Raw genomic sequence first — 18,878 nt, 5'->3', positions numbered from 1 at the left:
AAACCGAATAAACTATAATTTGTAAATAATTCACTCAGTTACATATAACAATATAAAATAAAGTTAATATTAAAGCAACTTTTTTTCAATCATCGTTTTAATTTAGTCATTATAAAACACCATAAGATTAAAATAATGCGTTGTAAGAAATATAACGTCACAATACAAATTTTTAATTCGTGGAGGTGCTGACATTGACAGCCCAATTTTGTCAAAATTATCTTTTCAATATTTTCTTTTGTAAGTCAAAACAGGGAAAAAATAAGTAGGTTTTGGAATATTTACGATAAAGCTTAGCTGTTTGCATCAATTTATCTATATATGTTTCTTTTTAAAAGGGGTCAAAAAAGTGGGTGGACCTAGGTCGCTAATTAGACAGTGTTTTAGTGTTATGCAGGTGAAATTAACTTTTCTGATGATGAAAAATGAAGGGGGTCGATAATTCACCAGCTGATCGTGAAGGGATGACAAACAAACCAATAATAACATGTAAGATTGAAGTTACTTCAGTCTTTTTAATTTCGTCCTGTTTATGAGACATTCAAGAGTAATTTTTTGATTATCAGGTGCTGGAGATTGGAACTTATTCTGTACTCTCGAAGCGCCATTAGTGGCTGCGATTCCTCAAGATTCGTGTGAATGGCGAAGGTCGTACGGTCGAATAACTAAGTTTGTCTATTTAGAAGCATCCTTTGTAAAATTTAATAAGGACAAAAATCAATCTGAGTTAAATCTTCTGAAGCGACCAATATTCCACGTTTATTGGACAGACTGTGTGGTAAGAAATTATTTCCTACATCTACTTTTTAATAGACAATCCTCAAACTATGCTTGTTCTTTTATTTGAATACTATGTCTATATAAGGAATAAATTAACCAGTTTGAAATTAATGGACTCATTTTAAATATAAGGCATTTTTTTTATAACATAGCACCTATTATAATATGGTTCAAACTTACAGGACATAGAGTATTATAAAACAACACTCAGAGAAGACATAGAAGGATGGCTCAAATATTTAGAGAAAAACAATATAACAGACTGGATGATAGTTTTAGTAGAGACTTACGATATAAGAAAAACAAACAAATTATTGCCAAGGACTACTGTATTAGATAAAATAAAAGGTGATTTTTCAGTTAAACAAACCGAGGATAGATTTATTTCAGTTATTAATCCAATAAAGTCTGAAGCAAGAAGTGCTGAGTCATGGAGGGCATTGGTAGCGAAAGTGAGGCATTTTGTTCTTGTAGCATATAATAAGGCACTCATTAAGTTTGAGGAGCACATGAGAGAACAGAGAGAGAAAAGAAACGATCCGGAATGGGATTTTTGTAAATACTTTATTTTACAAGTAAGTTATGTATACAAACAAATATCAATAATGATTTAATAGTTTGAATGAATATGACCTACTTATCATGGATAAGTAATAATGTAATGCTTGATTACAGGAGCAATTAGCATTTGTACTTGAAATGCTCGGTCTCTATGAAGAAGCTTTAGTGCAATATGATGAATTGGATGCATTATTTTCGCAATTTGTACTCAATTCTAATATAGCTGAGAGCCCAAAATGGCTCGACACATTTAAGCAACAAGTGACATCCTGGCAAGCAGTAAGACTGACAGCATTAGTACCACAGAATTTAAGGGAATTAATTATTAAGAAAAAGGCATCTCTATTAGACTTTAGAAGTTATTTATTCCAACGACAAAGTGCCATGTTACTACTTACATTTAAGCCATGGGAGGTAAGAATATAAAACTCATTGCCTAATTAAAAAAAATATAATTAATAATAATTACAAAACATAGTATGTGTAACATTTTTTTTAGTAGTCAAGTATATATATTTCTATTTTATACAAAAGAATAAATCTACTACAAGTATGATATAACTGACAATTATTTTTCTAATTGATCTGTTTTGTATACAAATATTTGTACTATTATTAATAATATATTAAGAGTGTATATTACTAATAGTTACTATTATCATATGTAGTATTCCTGGTCTAAAATCTACTATGTCAATCTGGATTTTAATATATGTACTTTGTTCTGTCTGTTGGTATGCAAAGACATTAGGTGGGAAAATCCTCATAAAATGCAATTTGTTTAATATATAAAAAATTGCTTTTTAGGATAATCTTTTGAAGATTGTCTTTGAAGATAATTGTGTAATAAAAATAACTGAATATTTTTTAATGAAATACATATCATCTTCCTGTGGGATATAGACCAATACTATAATTTTCATTTCAACTAACATAAACATAAATACTATTGTCTTGACCTACTTAAAATACAAATTATCTTTGTGTTTTTATAATTGCGAAAATTTTATGTTAAGGGTCACCATTGTTGTTAATTGCTAAAATAGCATCTGTAAACAATAGTATGACGTAAATTGTTTTGGTGCCTTTTACTTATAACAAATAACTGAGCCTTAATTGCAATTAGTGAACTATATCTATGATTAATTTGTAGCTGTAACTCATATAATTTCACTAACCTCATATAACTTTGTTCACAATTGTATATTTTTCCATTTTCATAATTACGTTTCTTACTGAAAATATTATTTCTCTAATTATCTTCATGCTTCAATTTTTTTTTATTTTTTTCTACTTGATCGCCCATCTGTAAAGCATATTAATGATAATTGGTGCAATTATATATATCAGCCTATTTAGTTGCTTTTAATTGATGTTTGTTTATATCAAACCATTCTATCTGACTTTTAATTACAAATACTATATGTATTATATACAGTGTGTTCTAAAAGTTAACAATTTTATATAAATATATATTTTATAAAATATTAAATAATTTGGAACTGAATTATTTCCTTATATGTTTAACTGCCAAAATCGAAAGGTATTAAAAAACACTTTAATATTTGTTGATTTGATAATGAGAAGAACTAATAAAAAACTTTGTATGAGTTTCTTTTCTCAGTTGCTTTCTGTTTTTCTATGGCTTCTTTAAATCCTTCATACAAATTCGTACTTAATCTCCTTGTAACATAAAATACATTATACATCTCCATACTGTAATAATCAATTTCTGTTCAGCTTTTCTGGCACTAGTGCTGTTATTATGGAAAGTATTAAATAATAAGTTAAAATACCCAGATCGAAATACCCAGCTGAGATGGCTCAGTGGTCAGAACGCGTACATCTTAACCGATGAATGCGGGTTCAAACCCAGGCAAGCACCACTATATATATGTGCTTAATTTGTGTTTATAATTCATCTCGTGCTCGGCGGTGAAGGAATACATCGTGAGGAAACCTGCATGTGTCTAATATCATCGAAATTCTGCCACATGTGCATACCAACCCGCATTGGAACAGCGTGGTGGAATATGTTCCAAACGCTCTCCTTAATGGAAGAGATGGCCTTATCTCAGCAGTGGGAAATGTACAGGCTGTTACTTTACTTTACCCAGATCGCGTCGCGTTGTCTGACGACAGTCCACAATACACTGGTGGAGCTTTCGCTGTTGGGTGCGCCGGCGGTGGAAGGCGCGGCGTCGTGCTGGGCGCACCTGGCCTGCGTGGAGACGCTGCGCGCCTGCGAGCGCCTGTCCTCCACAAACACGGTGCTCGAGGCGTGCACCGCCATGCATGCGCCCCTTTTGCACAATGCTAAGGATAAGGTAAGTCCTAACTTAGTATTGGAACTTGTTTAATCGTCAGTTTAATTAAAATCATTATCACTACATAGTATAAAACAAAGTCGCTCACCGCTGTCTGTATCAATGTATGCTTAGACGTTTCAAATTACGCAATAAATTTTAATGCGTTTTTTTTTTTATAATTAGAGTGATTCATATAGTAGTTTATATTTATAATACGTGTATAACATAGTAGAGAAACACTGATAGTTTTAGAAGTGCAAAGTCGGGGCAGGTCGCTAGTAATATTATCACAATGTTCTCAATTTAAATAATATGATACTTTGAGCAAAAAATATAAAAATCCCTTAGAGAAACAAATAGTTATAAATAAGAATGAAGCCTACTTTAATAAGATTTATAGAAATAGTCCAGTCATTATAGACATTCAAAATCGAAAATTTAACTATAATTCCAAAAGTTTTCAAACTTCGGTCAAGTGAATGGTACATTGGGACGACAATAAATCTCATTTTGCAACCTTGTCCGCAGTCCGGAACATTATTAAAATTGCAATTAAATTAATTTTGGCTGTATGGTCGTGAAAAAATTTCCAAAAGTTCTGCAAACTTAGGGAAGTTTTCGATATAATATTTCAAATCACGTATTAAATTTGCAACCAATCTAAGTGTGCGGAACATTTTTTGTTATTGAAAATTAATGTTTTTTTTAATTAAACTGAATAAAAATGTTCCAAAAGTTCTGCAAACTTGACACATATGTCGGAAAAATATACCGAACGGTTGTATAAATTTGCAACCTTTTTCGTTGACCGGAACATGTTTATTTATAATTCTTTTTAATTAGTGGTCATTTTTTCGAGTAAGGTGGTCTCGGAATAATGACAAAAGTTTTGAAACTTGTTTGCAAACTTCGAAAACATCTATTCTGATGCATTTACAAATTTGCAACCTCATACGCGATCCGGAACTTTAAGCAATTTGCAAAAACGTAATTTTTTTATTTTTTTACCTTCAAGAAAATTTTAAAAGTTTTGCAAATCGAGGGGACTGTTTAATTTTGGGATTAATGTTAGTATTAAAATTTGCAACCTCTCACGCAATCCGGAATCTTGTGTGATGTCGGAAAATTAACTTTATGGCATTTTTCATTTTCGAAAAAATTGCAAAAGTTTTGCAAATCGAGCCAATGATTGTTTCTTTGAGGTGCATGTCAGTATTAAAATTTGCAACCCCACATGAGATCCGCAACTTTGTGTTCTTTGCAAAAATCGATTTTTCGCATTTGGTTATCCTTGAAAGAAATGCAAGAGTTTTGCAAATCGAGCGGATGGTCTTATTTTGGGATCGATACCACTATTGAAATTTGCAACTTCGCACAAGACCCGGAACCTTGTGTTATTTGCAAAAATCGACTTTTTAAATTTTATTACCGTCGAAAAAATAAATAGACATAATAAGTATTTCAAAAGTATAGAAAAAAAGTATGAGGATATCAAATATTCGTAAGAAAGGTAAGTAAACATTAATGGACGACAATGCGTAGGTAAGTAACAGTGTATTTAATCCCCAGATTCGTTTTATTAATCAAAAAATACGTACCGGCAAAATCCTACGTCCGGTTTAAATAAGCCCAACGGAATTTATGGCATAATCACCTGTCATGTAAAAATAGTACTATACTAACATCTGTTAGAAACAAATTTTGTTACAAACAGTTTCAATGATTAGCATGTGAATGGTATAGTATTGATTTATTTGAGAGACGAATTTACATCAATAGAAAGATGAACTAGGGGGATCCGTAGTACCTTTAAAAGATAATGAAAAATTGAATAGTAGAAAAAATTGTTGATGAGGCATGCTGAAAAATACTAAATGCTTCATATAGCACAATAGTTAGGCCCTGAATATATAACAGCGATGTGTACGGAAATAATATTTTGCGTGAATGTGATTAAAAAATATTTCCGTATTCCGGGTATGGTTGCAAATTCAAATACTGACATTAATCCCAAAATTAAACAGTCCCCTCGATTTGCAGAACTTTTGAAATTTTCTTGATGGTGAAAAAATAAAAAAAATACATTTTGCAAATTGCATAAAGTTCCGGATCGCGCATGAGGTTGCAAATTTGTAAATGCATCAGAATAGATGTTTTTGAAGTTTGCAACAAAGTTTCAAAACTTTTGTAATTATTCCGAGACCACCTTACTCGAAAAAATGACCACGAATTAAAAAGAATTATAAATAAACATGTTCCGGTCAACATAAAAGGTTGCAAATTTAGACAATCGTTCGGTATATTTTTCCGATACATCTGTCAAATTTGCAGAACTTTTGGAACATTTTCCTTCAGTTTAATAAAGAAAAACATTAATTTTTAATAAAAAAAATGTTTCGTACACTTAAATTGATTGCAAATTTGATACGTGATGTAAAATAATATATTTAACACCACTCCAACTTTGCAGAACTTTTGGAATTTTGGTCTCAAGAACAGAGCAAATTATCATTTATTGCATTTTTAACAATGTTCCGGACCGCAGAACAGGTTGCAAAATTTTATAGTTTGTTTTAATACCATTCCCCACCTTACATAAAAATTTGAAAACTTTTGGAATTATAATGAATTAATTGTCTTGAATGACTGGACTAAAAGTATAGAATTAGTCTTTGTATAACATCGTAAAGTAGCTTTTAATTCTATGTTTGTTTTGTTTTCAATTTTAAATTTAAAGACATGTAATATATTCCAGTTGCACGAGCTCGGTAAGCTCTGTGGCCTGTTGCCTGGTTCGTCAGACCCGACGTCCGAGCAGTTGCATCTGGTGGTGATGTTGTCTGCCGGCATGGGGGACAGCGAGCCCAACAACCAACAGAGTCCGACGGACAGACTGAAGGAGGCATTGTGCAGTAGGAACAGCTTCCAACAGTACTACTTGGAGTTGGCCGAGCTCGCTATGGGAACGTACAAGCATATTGGAAGGTTAAGGTAAGTCCGAAAATTAATGTTTTTGTTACTTTTGTTTTTGTTTTATTATTTTATATTATTTATGTATAGTACGCCACAAATTAGATTTAGCATCGGAAAATGCAATGGAATGAAAATAGAAATAGCACAACCAATAGAAATAGCTCCCTATCGCGCCATTCGACGCTATTCGTCGCTATAGATTCACGCGTCAGAGAAAGCAAGTGCATGTAAATCGACGCGTCAAATTGACGGTTATATGATATTACAAGTTATTACGTGTGTGCAAAGATCATATTCGCATGAGAAATAAATATTGATAATTTGGGATAGCGTACTCAATTCGGGTGTGATCGGTTTTACGAATTTTGCCGATGCTACATCTGAGTTGTGTCGTACTATAATGATATTGATAATTTGTACTTGTTTCGCTTAACTATCTACTGTCACACTATTATTAATAATACACTTAAAAATACATATCATCATTATTTGATGTCTAAAAATGCCAATTGTAACAAATCGCTAAGTCGAGATGAATTCGCGAGTGAGGTATGGGTATGGTGCGGCAGGTTCGCGCGGCACATCGGTCGCGAGCTGGCGGCGTTCTACTCGGAGCTGGGCGAGGCGGGCAAGGCGCTGGTGTTCCTCACGGACGCGCTGCGCTCGTACGAGGAGCAGGGCTGGCGCGAGCTGGCCGCGCACACGCGCCTCGAGCTCGTGGCCGCCGCAAGGCGCATGCGCGACGACGACAGGTCTGACCCACACCTTACCCCCCCCCCTCCCCTCCTCCACTCACAGTCTCTACTCATGTTTTGCGCTAGTAATACTTTCTATTCGGTAACGCCTCGTAATGATTGAATCCACCAATACACCTTTGTCCTTTGGTTTACATCCTTTCTTTTTTTGGAGCAAAGTTATTTAAAAATTTTAATGTTGTCAATACGAAAATTGAAATTAAAGTAGAAAAATCACTTCGAGACATCCAAATTCAGAATTCATAAACTCAATAATAATTTTTAACATGTGTGATTCTGAATACTTCGAGTCATTATTAACTGCTAAAATACTCAACGCATAACAATCTCATAAAAGATAATATAAGTAAAGAATCGGAAGAAAGTCACTATAGCAATTTTAATATAATTCAATATATTTCAGATATACTAAGCTCTCTGCTAGAATAGCTTGTACAGCCGAATTGGAGATTCTAGTCAGGAATTTTTATTTCGAAGAAATGATGAAATCCCTCCGGGAAAATCTCGCCGATAAACAGGAAACAGTTCTGACCGAGCTCAATGACTGCTTCCAAATAGTCTCCGCGACTTTGATACCGTCCGAACGTGGTGTCTACATCACAGATAATAAAATACAATGTCGCTTTGTGGTCGAGAGCCACATGCCCAAGGATGTGAACTGCACCCGCGCGGCCATCAGCGTGGAGGCGTACCAAGACAAACAGGCAGAGAAGAGGACGCCCGTCAAGAATAATAAGACTGATTTAAGTGTTAGTGTAGGTTCGCAGGCCAACTCCCCGAGGAGGTCGACCCCGGACGATACTACAGAAAGTGAATCGAATAATTTAATTACTAGGTAAGCTTAACCAGATTTTACGCTCGTGATATAATGCTCTCCAATTATAGTCCAACACATTTCCTGACATTTCTGATCTATATGCCCAAAAATTGCACCACAAAATATGCTTTTTATCAAAGTTAAACAAGTCAGTTTTTTACAACCTAAAATATGATATTATCTGATAAAGATAAGATGTAATATGATTTTAATTGCCATTTCATGTCTTCCATGCCCTTTCCCATAGATAATAGGCTATTTGACAATGCGAAAAATAAATGGTGAATTATTGTAATCAGTGTATATTATGAGTTTAAAAAGGGTTATTTACTAACGTAAGTTGAAAATAATACTTAATTTATTCAAAAATCAATAAATAAAAATGTATTTTTTCAAACGTTTGTCATGTGACACAAAACGCTCCTGATTGACCAGGTTTATGATGAAGTCACTTTCTTGTAAACCTTGCTTTTCTACTATATATACCATTGATTAAAATACAGCAAAGTGACGTCACTGACCCCATTGCAGCGCCATATTGTCCAAGTAGCGTTTTGGTGCGCTATTTAAATATGGAATTTTTAATATGATATTTTTCGGCAAATATGAACTAGAAAAAAAAATCAACTTTTACTGGGTTTCTACCTCTACTTAATAATATAAAATGGATTTTAAAAACCAGTCAAATAGCCTATTGTCGTATGTTTAAAAAGATAAATCTATTATATTAATATAAATATTCTTTATTTCAGTATAAGACTAGATGATTTAAAACCTAAAAATCCGTTATTGAATCCAATGAATATTACATCTAAACTACATTACAAAGAGGATAAAACACTCCAGAAAGCGACGGTAGAATGTCAGAACCCCAAAGTCACTCTGAAGCGTTCGGATAGCAGCAAGTATAGGAAACCATCCGCCACAGTGAGAAATAATTACGAAACGTGCTTCTCTGCCGACGATATAATAATAAAACCAGGTTTAAATGATATAACCGTTGAATATATAGCCAAGCAGTGCGGTAAATTCAAGTTGGGACAGATATCGTTGGTTATAGAGGGTAAATTGGAGTTTTTGTCCAATGCCCTGGTATCCAGTAAAATGGGATATGAGGTGGAAACCCAAGGTGTCAGTGTGTATTTGAATAAAGTGGAAGCGAAGAAGGATTTGGTGGCAGGATTGGAACAAGAGATGGAGCTTGTGGTGAACAGTGGCAGTTCGAAGATCGAGGAGGTTGGTGTTTCACAAACAAATGTACAATTTTATTGTTGGTTTTAAAATTTTCTCTGATAATTATTTCGTTCATCTATCCGTTAATCCATCGAGTTGTTTTAATAATTATTAAAATAGCTGCGCGCACGCATTTATTTGTACGTGCGTGCGATTTTCTAATTCTGCGTCATAGTTACAAATATATTTAATTTGCATGCAAATAATTAATTATAATAATATTCCTATTATAATAGTTGTTATTATGATAAATGGAATTTTACACTCGCTCACTAATTTCAACATAAATAAATCACGATTATTATTTTTTTATAATAAAATAAACTGTATAACTTCACACTATTTTGACCGACTTCACACTTATTGTTGGCTTAGCGAGCATTCATTTCATTCATTCATGAAAGAATTTCTATAACTTCTAGAACAATTTTCTCGAACATGCAAAGTGCATAAGTTTTCATGTTATCATAGAATTTCTTTCATATTTTTTAAAAAACATAGTCTTGAAGGTCAAAGACATGAGTTTTGTTTAAATTTTCAGAATGCGAAAATCGAATTGCGTACCTCGACCGGCCTTCACATGCGCTTCGCTGACGAGCATTCGGCGATGTCCCGCGAGCTGTCCATACCCATAGAAGCGATCGGCCCGTTCCAGACGACGAGGATACAGCTGCGATTGTTCGCGATCTTGCAGCCGAAGAGGGAGAAAAGCATCGAACACACTGTGAGTAAACACTTACTTTTTACATTCCACAACAGCGATTTCTTAGGCATTTTCTGCCTCGCACAACCACTTTGTGGAACTACTTTCCGCCGGCGGTTTTTCCGAACCGATACGACATGGGAACCTTCAAGAAAAGAACGTGCTCCTTTCTTAAAAATCAAAATCAAAGTATACTTTATTCAAGTGGGCTTTTACAAGCACTTTTGAATCGTCATTTAAAAATTAAGTGAAGCTACCACCGGTTCGGAAAGTAGATTCTAACGAGAAGAACCGGCAAGAAACTCAGTAGTTACTCTTTTTCAACATTTAAAAAAATACAGTCATGTAAGTTAATTTTTAAGTTAATACAATTATTAAATTAATATATCCTGCCTGGAAGTCAACAGGTATTATTTCCACGCTTTTTTATCATCTACAAAATCTTGTATCGAATAATACGCCTTTTTCACCAATGTATTTTTTATGAACGATTTGAATTTACGAGACGGCAAAGTTAAAGGCCGGCCACGCACCTGCAAGCCCCTGGTGCAGATGTCCATGGGCGGTGGTAGTCACTTTCCATCAGGTGAGCCTCCTGCTCGTTTGCCACCTAACTCATAAAAAAAATAAATAAATAAATAACATACAACAACAACAGCCTGTAAATTTCCCACTTCTGGCTTAAGGCCTCCTCTCCCTTTGAGGAGAAGGTTTGGAAAATAGTCCTCCACGCTATTCCAATGCGGGTTCATGGAATGCACATGTGGCAGAATTTCTTTGAAATGACACATGCAGGTTTCTTCACAATGTTTTCCTTCACCGCTGAGCACAAGATGAATTATAAACACAAATTAAGCACATGAATATTCAGTGAATATTGAGTTTGAGTTGTGCATGTCTGAGTTTGAACCCACGATCATCGGTTCAGATACACGCATTCTAACCGCTGGGCCCCACGGCTCTTTTTACATCCTAAACACATCATTTTTGTCCAAAAATCACAATCGAAATGTATTCTATTCAAGTTGTCTCCTTCAAGCACTTGAATCTTCTGTATATCTTTGTCATCGTCTATTTATGGTATTTTTATTACGTCGTTGTATTTTTCTTTTTTCGTTCGACTCTCTAAATCATATTGTTAATTAATCTCTTGCCTCTTTGAATATGTAGGTAGGTTTGTTTAAGTTAAATTTATTTCATGTTTAAATAGGATACTTATTATATTATTATTATATTGCTATTTATTCAGACACATGTTTTGATACTAAAATAATAGTACTGATAAGTTCCTCTGAGGAAGTTCCTCTCTTTGGAGCCCTGACCACCGGTGGCTTGGACCCTGTTCCCGCCACTGGTTGGCCTCTGTATCTTATACTTTTAAATATATTTTATATATGTTTGTATTTTATATTTAAAAATGTAATATTATATGAGTGAAAATAAATAAAAAGTACTGATAAATACAATGTAGCAATAATTGAGTCAGTCAGCAGGTCCAATTATTAATTCATAGATCTCATTTATACCAACAAAATAAAAATAAAAATTAAGTCTATATGTGTATATTCCAGGTGTGGCTGACCTGTCCATGGTGGGAGTCAGCCACGGAGGTGCCGCTGCACTTCGTGCCGCCCATGTCAGCCTCCTGGCGCCTCCTGACTTCCAACACCAGGAAGCTGGTGCACATCACGCTGAAGTCGACCGTCGCGCATCCGCTACACTTCCTACTCACCGACCCCAGCTTAGACTGTGACGCGAACAACAATGTGTCCGATTTGAACCCCAAAAACGCTGGGGATCTGGTGAGTCCATTGTCCTACATGACAAAGGAATTTGGGTAACGCATTCATACTCTTCAACAAACATAAAGATCAAAGTTGATTTTTTTTTTTCAATATGAGACAACATCGCATACATTACTCTGATCCCAATGTAAGTAGCTGAAGCACTTGTGTTATGGAAATCAGAAGTTACTACGATACCACAAACACCCAGACCCAAGACAACATAGAAAACTAATGTGTAATCTACGTCGACTCGGCCGGGAATCGAACCCGGGACCTCAGAGTGGCGTACCCATAAAAACCGATGTACACACGGTCGATTAATTTAAATCTGAAAGTTAGTTGACCAAAGGGCGCTCTTGATGGCAAGCGTGACCACTTACCATCAAGAGCTCCATTTGGTCAATTAATATTGACAAAGTAAACCATTCCCAACAAAATGATGATGATGATGCTGTTAACCAATATTGGATGTGGGGTTCTCTTGACACTGGAACAAATCAATGAAATATTGATTTGTTAACTGATAAAGGTATAATACCTATGTAGGTTGGTTTGATATATGTTTCTGCCCCCAATCAAATCTGTAAAATAATATATTGCAAAAAGTAATACATATATAAAAAGTGAATTAGAAATATGTTTATCGTAAGAATAATAATATTTCCCACATTATTATTAAATATATACTAAATCATAAATTAAAAAATCCATAAAATAATTTCAATATGATTTCCAGGTGGTAGCGTCAGATGGTACAACTGCATCATTCATGTGGGAGCTACTCAAAGATCCGCTAGTGAAAGCTGGGCCGATGAAAGCCACGTTTTCAGTGAACTATCGCCTGAAATCGGCCAAAGAGGAAACTTCCAGAAGATTCTCTTGTCCATTCGACATTCAGGATTACACGACGCTGTTTGTTATTAGGACGAAATTGGAGCCGGGGAAAGGTTCGGACTTTTGCAGGGCGTCGCAAGTTTGCTGTTTGCAGTTAAATGTGCAGAGGGTGGGTACATATTTGATATCCTTTATATATACAGCTGGGATAAGGCCTTCTCTCCTTTGGATTAGAGTTTATTCCACCATGCTGCGCCAATGCTGATTGGTGGATACACATTTCTTCATGATGTTTTCCTTCACCGAATGAAGATTCAATGAACCTGCAATCATCATTTAAGATGTGTTTGAACCACTGGGTCACCTCGAATGAATCCGTATATAAATTATCTGAATACTGATTTATTATTTTTGACATTATGTAGCATGTTTTTAATAAGATGAAAGTAATTGGAACTAATTCACATGGGTCCAGATAAAAATACACAATTACCTCAAAATTTAAAAAGATTATTTTTTTATTTTTAGGTAAATGAAACGGAACACACCTCCTTAATGTATGAAGTGCTTGCTGATCAAACTATGTGGGCAGTACTTGGGCGTACTGCAGGTTAGAAACATTAATTATTAACAATTAATCTAGATGTATGTGTCATTTGTATCCAACATATATATACAGCTGCTAGTCTTTAGCAGGTCTATTGAAAAACAAATACAATCTCCAATTTTCTAATAACATAACATTTTAGTGTTAAGTCAGCCTTAATAGTCTGCAAAGGTCTGCTTCTGAGTTTTATTACTGTATTCCTAAACATATATAATTACATGAACATATAGTTTAAAAAAAAAATCAAAATCGGTCCATTCAGTGAAGTTATGAAGTAAAAAAAATCAGACGAATTGATAACCTCCTCCTTTTTGAAGTCGGTTTAAAATAAGATGAACTTCATGTAATGCTTATCAACAGGCGTGATAACGATGGAGTCCAGTTCCACGGAGGGTCAGTGCGTGTCTCTGGATGTGATGCCGCTGGGCGCTGGCTACCTGCCGCTCCCCGCTGTCAGGCTGTCCAAGTACATCGCTGCCAACACGCGAGGTAAAACTACCCTAGTACATAATATACCTAATATTTCTGACACGGCCACTACAGGTGGAGGTATAAAAAATTGCGAAGATATACTCATTTAACTATCAATTATAAAAAATGATACATATTATTCATGATCAAAGTAAATTATTTACTCTATATCAAAATCAAATCAACATAAACTTTATTCAAGTAGGCTTTTACAAGGACTTTTGAATCGTCATTTTACAATTAAGTGAAGCTACCATCGATTCGGAAACTAGATTCTACCGAGAAGAACAGGCAAGAAACTCAGTAGTTACTCTTTTTTAACATTTAAAAATACAAAGTCATGTCAGTTAAATACAATTATTTAAATTAATATATCCCGCGTGGAAGTCAACAGGCATTAGCTCCACGCTTTTTTATCATCTATAAAATCTTGTATTGAATAATATGCTGTTTCTACCAATGTATTTTTTACAAACGATTTGAATTTACTAAACGGCAAAGTTAAAAATGTCTGCGGAATTTTATTATAGAGCGAATTATTTTTTTAGCCATCAATAAGCAAGGGTTATATCTAAGTATAACCCTTGCTTGTTGATTGCTAAAAAAATCTACCAGCGGTCCGAAAATGCCACACAGCTGTGGAGAACGAGAGAATTTCACAAAGAAAAGACGCTTTAATTTGTAATTTTGAAATATTTTACAGATCCAAAGAAAGATATATCAGCTCATCCAAGATTAGAACCCTTCAGTCCAGGTCAAGTGTACCACGCGGGCAAGGCCAAGCAAATCCACGTACTGCCGCCAGCTCCTAAAGAAAACGTGGATATAACTGTTTGAATTGCTGTCGAATGTACGTATAGTACGACACAAGTTAGATGTCGCTTCGGCAAAATTCGTAAAACCGATCACATCCGAATTGAGTACGCTATCCCAAATTGTCAAAATTTATTTCTGATGCGAATATGATCTTTACACAAACGTAATAACTTGTAATATCATATGACCCAATATATTCGTCAATTTGACGCGTCGATTTACATGCACTTGCTTTCTCTGACGCGAGAATCTATAGCGACCAATAGCGTCGAATAGCGCGATAGGGAGCTATTTGTATTGGTTGTGTAAATCGGCAGTAATCGGTTTTATTTTCATTACATTGCATTTTCCGATGCTACATCTAATTTGTGTCATACTATACATTGTATTTCCAATGTTAATAGAAATACTTGTAATTCTGTAAAAGGGCATGGTGCTAGAGCTGAGTCTCCGCAAGAAAAAATTGGAAATATTGTGTTGACCACAAATGTTGGTAACAAATGTTTGTGTAATAACCTTAAGTTGTCAACGAAAATGGTCGCAATATTAAATAATTGTTCGTAACTTTCTGAAGTAAACGGTTGCGAACACATATTTCCAACAAGTTTATAATCAGATGTTGTAAACATTTTCTTTCTAGATAATGCTGCAATTTGTGCTACATTTTTTTATTGGGTTTGAGGGTTATCTACATAGGATGAAAGAATTATGCTTAATTGCTTGCTCTCTGAATAAATAAATTGATAGCTTGTTAGTTGTGCTAAAAGTTATGTAGTAATGTCAATTAAAACGCACATTCTGATATAAAAGAAGTATTTATTTAAGCTTCATTCAGCTTTGATTCAATTTAATTAAAAAACGATGATGATCATGAATGGTAATAATAAGTAAAAAAAATATATATCCATTTATGCGTTCCAAACATATAATTACTCTAACGATGGAGAGGACTCTTTATATTCCTTTGAATTAAAAAAAAAATTATTCTTAACAAGAAACTTCTTATAATTTGGGTGAAATTTCTGTTCTACTTTGTGTGGTAAAATTATTTAATTGTGGAAATATATTAAATATAAATATCATCAAATGGAATATTATTACTGTAAATAAAAAGTTGATACTGTTTAATTAAACAGATTTATTCAATATCTTAAAAAACTTCATAGCTTCTGAAGGATTTGAGTTTAATTTCGATCATTTTTTCTTACTTCAAGAAAAGATTGTATTAGCAATCAAAAATTACATTACAATCCAATTCAAAATTAAAATAAAGTCAATATTAAAATAAAAATAATAAAAATGATTTATGGTAAAATGCTATTATTTTATAATTTTAGTCAATGGAATAAAAAATAACAACGAAACTTGTACAAACTATTGTGTCAATAAAGGATACCTTTATACACAGCACTATAACAAAATACTTTGCTTGTGTAAAGTAAAATGTGGCATGTTCAAGTACTATCATCAAAATCTTGAGTAAAAATGTTGCTGTAACAAAAAAACCTCTGGAACAAAGACAAGAGGATGAATACTTGATTGTATCTGCTCATAATAAATGTTAAAGGGACTATACACAAAAAATACTTTTTAGTATTTTATCATCCATCCGAAATAAAAAAAAAGATAAATTGTGTGCAAAATATTTTAAGATTAAGCGATGTGTTCTAAAGTTCTATCTCCAATCCGATTTATGTAAAGTCTTGGACCATACAATATATGTGATAAATGTATTTATGGAGATCTTTGTATATTATGCAGTTATGAAAATTACACTTAAGGCTATTTAAGAGTATTCATAATGTATACTTTTACATGCTGGTAAATTCATATGAACCATTTTAAATCTTGTCGAAATATATCATTTCAACAAATATTCGATGAATGCATATTTTGTCTTCTAAGGCTTACATTATATCCGTTATAGATCAGCAAGAAAATTGTAATTATAGTTTTAGCTTGAGATGTAAAAGTTTTTTCAAGTAATTCTAATTTACTACAAATTCAAATTTAGAGTGTAAATATTTTCGGTAGTTTTTTTTTTACTAGCAATCAATAGCTATGTTAATTGTTTAATTCATAAAAATATACAATGCTAACATTTGTTTAATAAAATGACATTAGCAAATGTAATCATATTAGCTATTGATATTATTTTTATTTTCTCATTATTTCATTAGATATTATTAAATGTTTGTTATATAAAACCTAGTACATAAATAGTGTTAAAAGTGGAGCTTTCGCAATATTACAGTTGTCTGTTGTAACTGTATTAGTTGTAGCTTTTAAATAATATTCATGTAAGTAAAGCCATACGTTATTTCACTTTTCGCAATTATTATTTATTAAACAACGATTTAATATGTGTAGTCATTTGTTATTGTTTATCTTCATATATAAATTTCAACTTAATTTCCATGTGATTGGAGTACAAAATCGTCTGGTATTTGGTTTTAATACATCGACGCCATATTTGTTATCATAGATTAATAATAACTAGTCTTTGTTCTTGTCTATTATTTATCTATGACATTCGAATTATGTTTAGGTGCTAAAATGATTTTCACCGATACATTTAATGTATGTATATTATGTATTCGATTGTGCTCCGTTTGTAGATTTTATATGTCATGTACTGCGTATTAATATAATTTAATTGTTTACTCAGTTGTTTTTAAGAAATGTAATAATTTATGTTTATAGATTTTATTGTTTAACGATAAAACACCTAGTGCCCGATTTATGATAGTGAAAATTAACATCCCTCTTTGGGTGTTAATTTAACCGAAAGTTGAAATCATAAATATAAATATCATGCTACCAAATAAAAGAATAAATATATTCAATTTTTTTTTATTTGTATAGCTAAGAAATATTCTATCAGGCTTAATTAGTGGAATTAGATGATAGAATGGTGTAAAAAGTCTTACTTATTATAATTATCATATTATTGAATGTACAAGACAGGATTTTTATTGTTTTCACTCATTATTAAACATATATTAGCACAAGATATCACTAATTTGTTTTAGAATATGGAAGCGCCAAAAACCAAAGGTAATCAATTTAATCATCTTAAAGATTTTTTTTTATGTGAACAAATAATTTCATATAATATTGGCTGGATATAATTTAAAGATTTATTTAAAATCTAAAATTGTATACATAGATATAAGTATTGTCATAATAAATGTCGTGGTAGACTCTTAAAAACACTAATATATTATTTTTTTGTAACAAGCAAACTATTTCCGAGAAAATACATAATTGTTATTGTAAATACTATTCAAACTGTATAACTGAGAAATGTATTTATATTCAATTACATACATAATACTTATGGCTATCAATATAATGTTTATTGTTACGAGGTATGTTTTATTTTTGTTAAAAGAATTTAACTTTATAATATTTATAGCAGGTAACCCTTTCAGAGCGACGTTGGAGTGCTGGACATACCAAAGTGTTCCGTCTTCTGTGACCTATTCTTCAGATCTTAAAGTAATAAAATATATGAATCAGATAAATCATTATAGATTTTCATTTGCATACATTTTCGTTATATGATCAATAAACGAAACATTCTATAAGATCAAAGATGCTCTAAAATAGATAAACAAAAGGCTAATGGAGCATCATCCGTGTGTGCAGCTGTGGGTGTTTATCTCGTGTCGCATACACTTGCTATGCATGTGTGTGCTAAATCTAAAATGTTGCCACTAAATGATGTTTACTCCATATTTTCTTTGGCAACTTGCTAAATAAACATTTATTAAAGAAAAAAAATTAGCCTTGCTAATTAACGTTTATCATATGTTAAAAAAAACGTATTACTTGCGTAGTCTACTATATAAGAAGAAGAAACAGTTTAATTTCAAATTTTAAGTAAATATTATTTTCATGAAATAATGGTGGATTAAATGAAAAAGTCTTACTCAAATATATTTATATTAATTTTAGTTTTACAAATTATTATTATCCACATTGATAGAACGGTATTCTGCAATGTTACTATGATGAAGTATTTAATTTAATAGAAATATATAAGAACTTAAAAATATTTTTAAGAACTTCATATTTTTACTTGGTGGTAGGGCTTAGTACAAGCCCGCCTGGGTAGGTACCGCCCACTCATCAGATATTCTACCGCTAAACAACAGTACGCAGTTTTGTTATGTTCCGGTTTGAAGGGTGAGTGAGCCAGTGTAACTACAGGCACAAGGAACATAGTA

At 32.9% G+C, this 18,878-nt stretch overlaps 1 protein-coding gene across 1 annotated transcript; it reads left to right on the top strand.

The window, feature by feature from the left end:
- The first annotated feature begins 184 nt into the window (after window positions 1-184).
- On the top strand, window positions 185-18,013 carry LOC124538714 (trafficking protein particle complex subunit 10). The gene is made up of 15 exons (XM_047115864.1): window positions 185-489; window positions 567-778; window positions 963-1,355; window positions 1,456-1,755; window positions 3,459-3,668; window positions 6,406-6,641; window positions 7,193-7,375; window positions 7,782-8,213; window positions 8,948-9,431; window positions 9,970-10,152; window positions 11,703-11,933; window positions 12,655-12,921; window positions 13,281-13,362; window positions 13,720-13,848; window positions 14,534-18,013. The coding sequence occupies exons 1-15, from the start codon at window positions 426-428 to the stop codon at window positions 14,665-14,667; spliced, it is 3,540 nt and encodes a 1,179-aa protein (XP_046971820.1). The 5' UTR covers window positions 185-425; the 3' UTR covers window positions 14,668-18,013.
- The last annotated feature ends 865 nt before the right edge of the window (window positions 18,014-18,878 follow it).

The sequence above is a fragment of the Vanessa cardui genome, chromosome 21, assembly GCF_905220365.1.
Source record: "Vanessa cardui chromosome 21, ilVanCard2.1, whole genome shotgun sequence".
In the NCBI taxonomy this organism is placed as follows: Eukaryota; Metazoa; Arthropoda; class Insecta; order Lepidoptera; family Nymphalidae; genus Vanessa; species Vanessa cardui.
This window is presented reverse-complemented; position numbering and strand designations above follow the sequence as displayed.